Below are 12,863 nucleotides of genomic sequence, written 5' to 3' on the forward strand. Positions count from 1 at the left end.
TTTGAAGATTCCCTATCGTTATTTACAGGTCAAGCTCAAGGTTTTTTGTACCTGATGGGACAGGTTTTTGTACCTGATGGGAGGGGTTTTTGTACCTGATGGGACAGGTTTTTGTACCTGATAGGATGGGTGTTTGTACCTGTTGGGATGGGTTTTTGTACCTGATAGGATGGGTTTTTGTATCTGCTGATGGGACGGGTTTTTGTACCTGATAGGATGGGTTTTTGTACCTGTTGGGACGGGTTTTTGTATCTGATGGGACGGGTTTTAAGACACTACCAACACAGTGCCCCTTCCGCGGCCCACAGATGGACATGTGTCAAGTAGAGCTAATACCACAGTATCAGTAACCTTCAGTTTATATAACATGCTGGTTTCAAGTCAGTTTGTCGCATCAGGTGGAAAATGCTCTTTGTGACAGCACATTCATCTGTCACACCCAATTAAAAAGCATAAAAACACGATAATATCTTGTATGTGTTTGAAAACAGTGACAAAATTAATTCTCCTTTGGATTCTAAATAAGCAAAGCACACATCAAATTCAAATCCATTCAAATCCTTGTTAAGCACAAGTCAACCACTAATTTCTCTGAAACCAACAACTGTGTCTATCACCCAAGTAGATTATAAAATACACAGACGGCACATTACGTGAAGCACACAAGGTTATCCGACTGAGCGAGTTGGCCGCTCTTCCTCTGGCAGATCCGTGGTCCAGCAGCAATCCTGAAGTCATTCATTGACCCGTCTCGTGCCAGGAAAACACGATAACAGCCCAAACAGCCAGAGGAAAAAGAAAAGAGACAAAATATACTGAGGAGCTGTTGTATAAACTAAACGGAGAGAACTAGTGTTGCTGGTAAGGTATGAGGCTCAGCGGTTGTGTGTTCAGCTAGACAGCAACAATCAACGGCGTTTCAACTGTAAATCTTCAACCTCTGCTTCGTATTTGTAATGCTGTGTTTAGAATTTTTCAAGACAAGTATATGGATGTGGAAATGATCAGCCAAAACACAGTAACCCCGCAGAGTGTCAAAGTCACACAGTACAAAGTGGTTCACTTATATATGTGTGTACACACAAAAAGATTGAAATCTTACAGCAGCCATGTTGAATTGGTATGAAAATATGGAAACTCTGATGGGAAACCATTGTGAAATAAATGATCCATCAGGGAGTTCAGGAAAACCTACTGCAAGAATCTCCAGTAGGTCTCTCATTAGACGTGAAAATTTCACATGAATCTATGCATTAAACACCAACACATAGTTCGGAAAACCTAACAAAATCAGTGTGAAGAGAGCTGGGCATTAAAGAGTCAAAAAGTCCCAAATCATCACCGGATTTGAACTCTCCACCAAGTGCCAATGAAAGATCAAGGAAAAGTACTGAAGAGGTTCAAACCAAGTCTATCTAGTTCATGGGTGAAACACTCAGCACTGATCTTGGAAAGGACTCATGGCAGTGTGACAAGTATGTAAATCCCTAATTCATGAAGGATGTATGTCACAGCCATGTGATCTGATCGAGGGCCAGAGAGGGATTTTATAACCCATGAATTTATCTATTGAGAAAACTTTCCCTTCTCAGTTTTGCATAACTGTAAGCGTTCGGTACTAATCAGAGTTGTCAACAAAAAGGCGAGAAGAGCAATTACTTATTGTTTACCATGGACTGTTCACTTTATTACTTGCACCTCCTTGATTGAAAACGAGCGACAAGCTCAGTACCTAGATAGCAAAAATAAAAGAAACAACAAGAAACAATGATAAAACCAATATTTACTTACAACTCTCTTAATACTTCCTAACATCCAGACAATTTGGAGAACAAAACAGATGAAGTGTCATTAGACATTATATAACTGAAAGTAGATGAAGATATGGTTGTTGCCATGTAAAGTGAATGAGGATACACCTCAAGTAGCTGACAAGCTGTATTCATCCAACTACATCATCTTACACAAAACGGATCAAATGAAATATTATCACTAAGACTCTGTATATTATCATATCTTGGCCAAAAGCCAAAAGTTGGCAAGCATTATTTATGGGATTGTTACTTGAAAATAATAAAAAAAAATTTGGTTTTATTGAAAGTCAAAAAATATTGTGTGCCTCAAATGAAGGTCAACAGGGAACTGAGTTCAACACCACTTCAAATTATTTTTTCTTATTACCATGAAATTTCAAAAACCAATTATCTGTCACATTGTTAATGTTCAATTATCTGTAGCATTGTTAATGTTCAATTATCTGTCACATTGTTATTGTTCAATTATCTGTCACATTGTTAATGTTCAATTAAATAACTGGATGTGCTTCCTTTTGTGCCTTTGGAGGGTTTTATATAATTTTGCTTGACATTGAATGTAATCTGGGAATCTAATTAGAATTTTGGAAATCTCAACTTAATTCTGTAGTTGCTACAAGTTTAGATTTATTTATTTATTTATTTGATTGGTGTTTTACACCGTACTCAAGAATATTTCACTTATACGACGGCAGCCAGCATTTTGGTGGGTGGAAACCAGGAAGAGCCTGGGGGAAACCCACGACCATCCGCAGGTTGCTGAAGGACCTTCCCACGTACGACCGGAGAGGAAGCCAGCAAGAGTTGGACTTGAACTCACAGTGATGCCCTGGTCATTAGGCTGTGCTAGCGCGTTACTCAACTAAGCCACGGAGGCCCCCCACAAGTTTGGCATAAATGTTGGTAGTTCAGTCAAAAGCCTCGCTCGAGACAAATACCACCTAACTATATAGCAGCTGTGTATACGGACATCATCTCATGGTGGATACGATTTGTTTCTGTGGCTAGCTGTCAACACTTCCGGAACAACACTAGAAATGTCACCTGTGTTGTAAACTGCCTCTCAACAACAACACTAGAAATGTAACCTGTGTTGTAAACTGTCTCTCAACAACAACACTAGAAATGTAACCTGTGTTGTAAACTGTCTCTCAACAACAACACTAGAAATGTCACCTGTGTTGTAAACTGTCTCTCAACAACAACACTAGAAATGTAACCAGAGTTGTAAATTGTCTCTCAACAAAGAATGCAATGCATCAATGGCCTTGAAGTTTCATGTAAAAGCAAATACTATAAATCAGAGTGATGTATTTCCCATGAATAAAAAAAGGGCATGTTCTTCCAATTTTCACATCAAGAAAAAAAATGTAAACTCACTCGCACCCTGAATTAATCCAATCATCTACAATGATGAAGTAAACTTTCTCTGTTTCAAAGAACTGCTTGTGTCAACTGTTACTCTATGATAATTTACATACATGGATAATGTACACAGGTGTACATGATGCGGTCTAGAACCACTGAGGTGGATGTTGTACAGGTAGGAAATTCATCCCCATTATCTGACTAACGAATGAAGTTGACGGGATATTACATACCGTGTTTGCTCTAAAAAATTCACTCACAAAGTGCAAATAAAGATCAGAAAGTAATGTTTTTGGTGCTGAAACTTACATTTTTTTCTGCAGGTTATCATTCTTCCTTCCAATCAAACCTCTAAACATCTTTGTAATGTCAACAAAAACTCTCAGAATCTGGCAAAATGAATGACTTTATAAAGGAACAAAATTTTAGGTCAAACACGGTATCGCCCCAGGATAAAGCTCATGTAAAGCCTACAGGTGATAACATTGGTGTTCACACTGACACAGATGAAATGCTTATATACTGAGCAGGAATGCATTTATCATCATGTCAACTGAGGTGCTCAGTCACTTCTAATACAACAACAGCAGTAGCAGCGAGGAAATTTATGATGGCAAATGAAAACAAGAAAATAAGAAAACTCTTAGCCCATGGACTTACGACTTGGCTCGCTACACCTTCTGTTCACTAGGGGGCGCTCTACATGACCTCGGCACACGATCACTAGGCACATAGTCGAGCCAAAGACTGAAAAAATTGGATGAAGTCAGCATAAATCACACTCTTACATTTGATGGACTATAAACAAAAAACGCAGATCACCAAAGAGGCGGTAGCATCATCTGATGAACTATTTACAAAGGATGAAAGCAGAATAATATTTCTGGATGTGTCACACACCTGTTAAGGCAACAGGTAAGATTCTTCTGTTCATCACTATTTAAAACAAAATACTATTGTTACCAGACATATATCACCTGAACTTCTTTTTTACGCTACACATGTACAATTCAGTCTGTATATTACGTCTTCACACTGTTAACAGTCTTAGCATCTGATAGAGATAGAGAAGTAATCCACTTTAAGGTCTCGGCTGTTTGGAAATTTGGGGGTTCCTTTTTGCAAATGAACAATATGCCAATGTTTGCAGAATAAGACTTTTCACATTAGATCCCTCAGGAGTTACCTTTGTGAAATGTTAATATAATAAACAGCACTTTGAGATAAGCTCTGACACCCAAGTATAATTACTTCCTATGCTGAGAAATCAAGCAAAATACATTCCTATGCAGAAATCAATATGTTATGAAGCTAAATAATTTATCCAAAGTACATTTCATGATGGGACAACTGATACAAGATTATATGCAACATTTATGAAATAAGTTTGAAAAACCAAAACTGAATATTCAGTCAAAGATGCTGCTACACTAACGAGCAAACTCTACTGTCACATGATCAATCTGATGGACGATGAAAACAAAGCACCAGATGATAGAGCAGCAGTCTCCTTTGAATGCGCATGCCTGATTTGTTTGGACTTCAAATATGAGAGTTATCTCCCTCTAGACTGCACCCACTCTCCTATATTTTCTCTTGTATGAAGGGATGAGTCAGAGCATGGTTTATACTGATTCTCTTGGCAGGGTCAAGCATTAAGATTTTTTCCATCAAGTCCTTCAACTGGTTGACTTTCTTCACTTGGTCATCTGGTAAACGCTGATAACCCACCAACTCGGACAACAAATCCTTGTTTGGGTTGATCGTGCCCAAAACTGTCACCTTCTCCTAGAACATACAAGGGAGAGAACTCTGGCATTTTAGAGAGAGAACTCCGGCACGAGAATCATGCCTCAGGTATCATGGGTAAAAACGCATACACTGCTTGTACATCGATTAGAATTGATGCTCCTTGTTGAGTTCTCCCCAAAGCCTGATGTGAACAAATCGGGTAAGTTACGAGCGTGCTGAGGTCTATCTTTAAAACTATCCACTTTCCCCTGTTTCTGATTTCTTGTCCAACAAGAAAAATAATCTACAAGCACAATATGAAATTTAAGGTTTGCATTGGTGATTTTTACACAATAATCAAAAATTTTTCACTTACCAGATGGTACCCAGTGTTAACGGTTGGAGGAAACCAGAGTGCCTGTGGTGGTACCCAGTGTTAAAGGTTGGAGGAAACCAGAGTGCCTGGTGGTACCCAGTATTAATGGTTGAAGGAAACCAGAGCGCCTGGTGGTACCCAGTGTCAATGGCTGGAGGAAACCAGACTGCTTGATGGTACCCAGTGTTAACGGTTGGAGGAAACCAGAGTGCCTGGTGGTAACCAATGTTAACGGTTGGAGGAAATCAGAGTGCCAGTGGTCGTACCCAGTGTTAACTGTTGGAGGGAACCAGAGTTCTTGGTGTAAACCACTAACCTTTGGCAAGTTACTGACAAAACATCCAATGTGTCACACACAGATATGGATGCCAGAGTGAATAATGTCCAAAACTTGGAAGGAACTTGCAAATCTTCATATCCTAATTGCTTAAAGACAAACCAGTCTGCCATAACCTGCTCTCAGTATACAGGTGATAGTCACGCCAGCTGAACTAAAGCTTGGATGCACAAAAAAGCCACTGAATTCTGTCTCAAAAATAAAATTTATCACAGCATACATTTACATCATCACCATCAAAATCCCAGCAAAGACAACACCATTATCAACATAAAATGACTATAAATAATTTTCACTCTTGAATGGGACCCTACCAAACACATCTTCTGTAGAAATGAAACTATCTTAACTAGACATAAACATCATCTCAAAAAACAACTCTGATGCAGATGTGTCAGAAAGTGCAAATACAGTTTCCTCCATGTATTCACACAGAAATTAAATTACTGCCTCATTATTAATGACAAACACTTTAACAGTGTCTTATTTCATTTCCTTCAAGGCACTAAACCACATTTATGGATGAGGGTATATGTGAACATCAATCAACACTGTTCATATGTTTATAGAAGAGGTAAGGCTCTGAAACATAAAAACGTTTACACTGCTTAGCACTAAAACTGTACATTACTTACCCTGTGGGTGACCTTGTCTACTTCGTGATAGAGAAAGTTGTAATTGGTATCAAAATGCTGATCCTTGAACATCCCCTTACGGATCATTTTGTTGGGCATCTTTCCCTTCACGTCCATCATAAACTTGAGCATTTCGTTGTTTGAAGATCCAGGAAAGAGAATCTTGCCAGTGTAAAGCTCATAAATAGTACAACCCACTGACCAGGTGTCTATTGCATGATCATAACCCATCCCGATGACTGCAAACAGAACAGGTACACAAATGAACCATGCAGGCACAAATAACTGTCACAAAATGTTATTTTGGTGCTGCAATTTACAATTTTCCAGTAGAATATAATCCCAAGTTCTTCAAAAACCTCTAAACGCCTTTCTGAACTCAATAGAACTCTCAGAATCAGGAAAAATGGACAAGTTAGTCATGGGCGAAATTTATGGTCATTTAGGGTAATTGCTCAATTTTTAAATTTTTTTCATGGTAACATCTTTGTCTGTGAACAGTGGGTTTATCCCATGTTGACATACTTATAGTGCTACCTCACTGTAACCCTTGCTAAAGACACCGGAAACGACACCCAGCGGGTCTGAGTATAACACCACCATTCCAACCCTTGCCTTACACTAAACAACAGTTGTCAAAGCTTTACATCTGTACAAAGTCTCCTTATGTAGATCATTTCACTAAGCAGCAAACATAAGTCATTTCATGAGTCATGTGCTGAAAACTAATAATTCAATAAATGTTGAACTGAAATTATCATAAGTATGTGGATTGACATCAGTGTGCATCGATGTGCAATTTATAACCTAATCTAATTTGTCCACAGCCCTCTTCAATGCCTCTCTTTTTGGTGTGTCAACTGTATTTATACATGTTTAATACTCACTAATCTCTGGGGCTCTGTAGAAGCGGCTGACCAAGTAAGGCGTGATGTCATTCTCAGATACGTGAGACGCCGAGCCAAAATCACACAATTTCAGGACCAGTTTACTATCGTTGACCTGTGAACAGAGTACTGGGATTGTTTAATACTGAGCATCCACCCTGCAACAATATTACTAGAAATTGTCCTGGTATATGTACCCTGTCAGCTGGTGACTGTACCACTCTAACCCTACTACAGCAATCTGTCATCCAAACAAGCATTCTGGAATATGTACCCTGTCAGTTGGTGACTGCACCACTCTAACCCTACTACAGCAATCTGTCATCCAAACAAGCATTTTGGAATATGTACCCTGTCAGTTGGTGACTGCACCACTCTAACCCTACTACAGCAATCTGTCAACCAAACAAGCATTCTGGAATATGTACCCTGTCAGCTGGTGACTGTACCATTCTAACCCTACTACAGCAATCTGTCATCCAAACAAGCATTCTGGAATATGTACCCTGTCAGCTGGTGACTGAACCACTCTAACCCTACTACAGCAATCTGTCATCCAAACAAGCATTCTGGAATATGTACCCTGTCAGCTGGTGACTGTACCACTCTAACCCTACTACAGCAATCTGTCATCCAAACAAGCATTCTGGAATATGCACCCTGTCAGTTGGTGACTGCACCACTCTAACCCTACTACAGCAATCTGTCATCCAAACAAGCATTTTGGAATATGTACCCTGTCAGTTGGTGACTGCACCACTCTAACCCTACTACAGCAATCTGTCATCCAAACAAGCATTCTGGAATATGTACCCTGTCAGTTGGTGACTGTACCACTCTAACCCTACTACAGCAATCTGTCATCCAAACAAGCATTCTGGAATATGTACCCTGTCAGTTGGTGACTGTACCACTCTAACCCTACTACAGCAATCTGTCATCCAAACAAGCATTCTGGAATATGTACCCTGTCAGTTGGTGACTGTACCACTCTAACCCTACTACAGCAATCTGTCATCCAAACAAGCATTCTGGAATATGTACCCTGTCAGTTGGTGACTGTACCACTCTAACCCTACTACAGCAATCTGTCATCCAAACAAGCATTCTGGAATATGTACCCTGTCAGCTGGTGACTGCACCACTCTAACCCTACTACAGCAATCTGTCATCCAAACAAGCATTCTGGAATATGTACCCTGTCAGTTGGTGACTGCACCACTCTAACCCTACTACAGCAATCTGTCATCCAAACAAGCATTCTGGAATATGTACCCTGTCAGCTGGTGACTGTACCATTCTAACCCTACTACAGCAATCTGTCATCCAAACAAGCATTCTGGAATATGTACCCTGTCAGTTGGTGACTGTACCACTCTAACCCTACTACAGCAATCTGTCATCCAAACAAGCATTCTGGAATATGTACCCTGTCAGTTGGTGACTGTACCACTCTAACCCTACTACAGCAATCTGTCATCCAAACAAGCATTCTGGAATATGTACCCTGTCAGCTGGTGACTGCACCACTCTAACCCTACTACAGCAATCTGTCATCCAAACAAGCATTCTGGAATATGTACCCTGTCAGTTGGTGACTGTACCATTCTAACCCTACTACAGCAATCTGTCATCCAAACAAGCATTCTGGAATATGTACAATGTCAGTTTTCTTTGTCATAATGAAAGCCACGTTCATATTCATATATATTCACATAATATTGTCAAAGTAGGGTGAAAAGGATAATGAATGCTTTGCAAAGTACATGTATGTCCTGAAAACTGTAATTTTACAGCAGTGAAGTGTCATGCTAAGACATAACACCCCACCCAGTCAAATTATACTGACACTGAGCCAACTAGTCATGTTTCCTTGCCTCAGCCTCTCTGTGATGAACGCCAAGCAAGGCAGCAGCAAGTCTTTGGTTGGATACCAGGACTCCCGACTTGGTGGCAGACACTCTTACCATTAGGCCACCGAGGTCATTGCTGTGAACTGGATGACTGTTAGATACACTGCAGCTATCCCACAGCCAGTAAAACCACAGCCATTACACTAGGATACTGCCAGGTTAAATGTCCCCCTACTGTCAATGGGTTGGCTGTTAGATACACTGCAGCTATCACACAGCCAGTAAAACCACAGCCATTACACTAGGATACTGCCAGGTTAAATGTCCCCCTACTGTCAATGGGTTGGCTGTTAGATACACTGCAGCTTTCCCACAGCCAGTAAAACCACAGCCATTACACTAGGATACTGCCAGGTTAAATGTCCCCCTACTGTCAATGGGTTGGCTGTTAGATACACTGCAGCTTTCCCACAGCCAGTAAACCCACAACCATTACACTAGGATACTGCCAGGTTAAATGTCCCCCTACTGTCAATGGGTTGGCTGTTAGATACACTGCAGCTATCACACAGCCAGTAAAACCACAGCCATTACACTAGGATACTGCCAGGTTAAATGTCTCCCTACTGTGAATGGGTTGGCTGTTAGATACACTGCAGCTTTCCCACAGCCAGTAACACCACAGCCATTACACTAGGATACTGCCAGGTTAAATGTCCCCTACTGTGAATGGGTTGGCTGTTAGATACACTGCAGCTTTCCCACAGCCAGTAACACCACAGCCATTACACTAGGATACTGCCAGGTTAAATGTCCCCCTACTGTCAATGGGTTGGCTGTTAGGTACACTGTAGCTATCACACAGCCAGTAACACCACAGCCATTACACTAAGATACTGCCAGGTTAAATGTCCCCCTACTGTCAATGGGTTGGCTGTTAGATACACTGCAGCTATCACACAGCCAGTAACACCACAGCCATTACACTAGGATACTGCCAGGTTAAATGTCCCCCTACTGTGAATGGGTTGGCTGTTAGATACACTGCAACTATCATACAGCCAGTAAAACCACAGCCATTACACTAGGAAACTGCCAGGTTGAATGTCCCCCTACTGTGAATGGGTTGGCTGTTAGATACACTGCAGCTTCCCACAGCTAGTAAAACCACAGCCATTACACTAGGATACTGCCAGGTTAAATGTCCCCCTGCTGTCAATGGGTTGGCTGTTAGATACACTGCAGCTTTCCCACAGCCAGTAAACCACAGCCATTACACTAGAATACTGCCAGGTTAAATGTCCCCCTACTGTCAATGGGTTGGCTGTTAGATACACTGCAGCTATCACACAGCCATTACACTAGGATACTGCCAGGTTAAATGTCCCCCTACTGTGACTGGGTTGGCTGTTAGATACACTGCAGCTTTCCCACAGCCAGTAACACCACAGCCATTACACTAGGATACTGCCAGGTTAAATGTCCCCCTACTGTCAATGGGTTGGCTGTTAGATACACTGCAGCTATCACACAGCCAGTAACACCACAGCCATTACACTAGGATACTGCCAGGTTAAATGTCCCCCTACTGTCAATGGGTTGGCTGTTAGATACACTGCAGCTATCACACAGCCAGTAACACCACAGCCATTACACTAGGATACTGCCAGGTTAAATGTCCTCTGCTCACCAGAATATTGTCAGGTTTGATGTCGCCGTGAAGTATACTGCATCGCTTTAGCAGCTTGAGTGCCAGAAGGAGCTGCTGACTGTACGACCTGACAGCCTTCACATGTAGGCCTATGTCCTTACCATACTTCTTCAGCACTTCTCGTAAGTTCATACTGTAACAGTCAAACATAGACAAACAGAGGTTTATCCCACTCAACTGCCAACATCATGTTAAAAAGACATCAATGGCCAAATAACATTTGCGAAGTGTTTGAAATGTTGTAGAAATCTATGATTGTCTAGTTGCCACATGCACAAAACACTGTAGTGTAGTAACACTGTCAGCAGAAGACTGACAAGTGAGGTCAGGGTGTGGAATGCTGGACGTCTGCTATAGGTGGGCTACTGGCATGCCAGTTGCGTACAAGTACAAGAGTTACATGACACATGATAAGTACATTCCTCAGACTACAAGTACACGTTACATACCTGAGACTCTCAAATACAAGACACAGGTGGTTTTTGTGGAAAAAGTTACGGAATAGCCGCAAGCAATGGAATTTATCATCAGGGTCCGCATCATTCAGCTTGCGGAGAAACTCCAATTCTTTAAGACCAGTCTTGTGCCTGAAAAGACATTCCGGTCCAAAACATAGAACATGAATTCACGATATGTAGTCTGCATGAAATTTTCAACCAAAACTTAGGAGGTGAACATGATATGTAGTCTGCGTGAAAGTTCCAACCAAAACATAGAATGTGAATACACGATATGTAGTCTGCATGAACTTTCCAACCAAAACATAGAATGTGAATACATGATATGTAGCCTGTGTGAAACTTCCAACCAATGTTATCCACCAGAACAGAAATACATGTGTACACATACATTTTTTTTAAAACACACTTAATGCAATTTAATTCTAGATGTTGCTGCTTTATATCAACCAAAAATTCTAATGCTTTCTGAATTATCGCATGAAGTCCTTATTTTTGCATGAGTTTGTAATATGCTTTCAGCAAAAACAGCTTCTTTGATTATGGCTAATTTTAGCTATCAGAAAGCTAGTTTAATATACTGTTTTAAATGTAACTGTTCGAATTATGAAGCAGCCATTCCAGCATCTGTCCACTATATAGACTGGGATTTTATCTGGAGATTCATAGTTACAGTCTTTACACTATAATAGTGTTTGGTTGACTCACATCATTTCATTATTCCTTATGATCTTAATGGCGACATCGCTGCTGCCTCGTGCTGCGTCCCGTGCCCGTACCACATTACTGAACACACCCTGTCCTGTGTAACCATACACACTGTAACGCTTATCCAACGTCTCGCCAATACGCACTCCTGTGTTATAAACACACAAGACACATATATATCCAACAGCTGAACATCATACAACAAGACTGGAGGCTGTCACACAGGATACAGGATAGCAGTATAGGGGTAGGCTACCAAACATTGGTAGGTATGTTTGCTGTGCCTGGGTTTAACACACTTCCTAAATAGATATACTTCTTTACTTGACTGTTTCTTTGTGCCAGGCTCATGAGTATTTCACCAAAACACGCCGTAAAAGCAAGTGTTTGACAATCCAAAGAGTAACTGTCAATGTGGGAGAAATGCATTCCCAAAAAGTAATTCGACTGATATTAAACTTAAAGGCCTCTCAGGCTGTAAACTTCTGTTGGTCTTGTCACCAGCATTAGTGTGGGACTTTTGGAGATTTACTGGGTGGAGAAAAACGGAATGCCCCATGGATCTGAACAAACAACGGGAGGGTCCGGAGCAAATGGGCTGCAATGAGAACAAAGCTTTGATCACATGAGTTAAGGAGGCCTGAGTGGTCAGATGTATGCACAAGACTTGATGGTTTGGAACAAATGGGCTGCAATGAGAACAAAGCTTTGATCACATGAGTTAAGGAGGCCTGAGTGGTCAGATGTATGCACAAGATTTGATGGTTTGGAACAAATGGGCTGCAATGAGAACAAAGCTTTGATCACATGAGTTAAGGAGGCCTGAGTGGTCAGATGTATGCACAAGACTTGATGGTTTGGAGCAAATGGGCTGCAATGAGAACAAAGCTTTGATCACATGAGTTAAGGAGGCCTGAGTGGTCAGATGTATGCACAAGACTTGATGGTTTGGAGCAAACGGGCTGCAATGAGAACAAAGCTTTGA

At 41.0% G+C, this 12,863-nt stretch overlaps 1 protein-coding gene across 1 annotated transcript in view; it reads right to left on the reverse strand.

The window, feature by feature from the left end:
* LOC135474970 (serine/threonine-protein kinase PRP4 homolog) overlaps positions 1-12,863 on the reverse strand; it is a 39,066-nt gene that overhangs the window by 8,801 nt on the left and 17,402 nt on the right. Inside the window, exons 11-16 of the mRNA XM_064754678.1 lie at positions 11,879-12,026; positions 11,162-11,299; positions 10,692-10,845; positions 7,149-7,263; positions 6,262-6,500; positions 1,660-4,970 (exon numbers count right to left, since the gene is read on the reverse strand). Coding sequence (XP_064610748.1) covers positions 4,767-4,970; positions 6,262-6,500; positions 7,149-7,263; positions 10,692-10,845; positions 11,162-11,299; positions 11,879-12,026 — 998 coding nt within the window. The 3' untranslated portion in view covers positions 1,660-4,766. The remainder of the gene's footprint in view (positions 1-1,659; positions 4,971-6,261; positions 6,501-7,148; positions 7,264-10,691; positions 10,846-11,161; positions 11,300-11,878; positions 12,027-12,863) is intronic.

This window comes from Liolophura sinensis, chromosome 9 (assembly GCF_032854445.1).
Source record: "Liolophura sinensis isolate JHLJ2023 chromosome 9, CUHK_Ljap_v2, whole genome shotgun sequence".
NCBI classification, from domain to species: domain Eukaryota; kingdom Metazoa; phylum Mollusca; class Polyplacophora; order Chitonida; family Chitonidae; genus Liolophura; species Liolophura sinensis.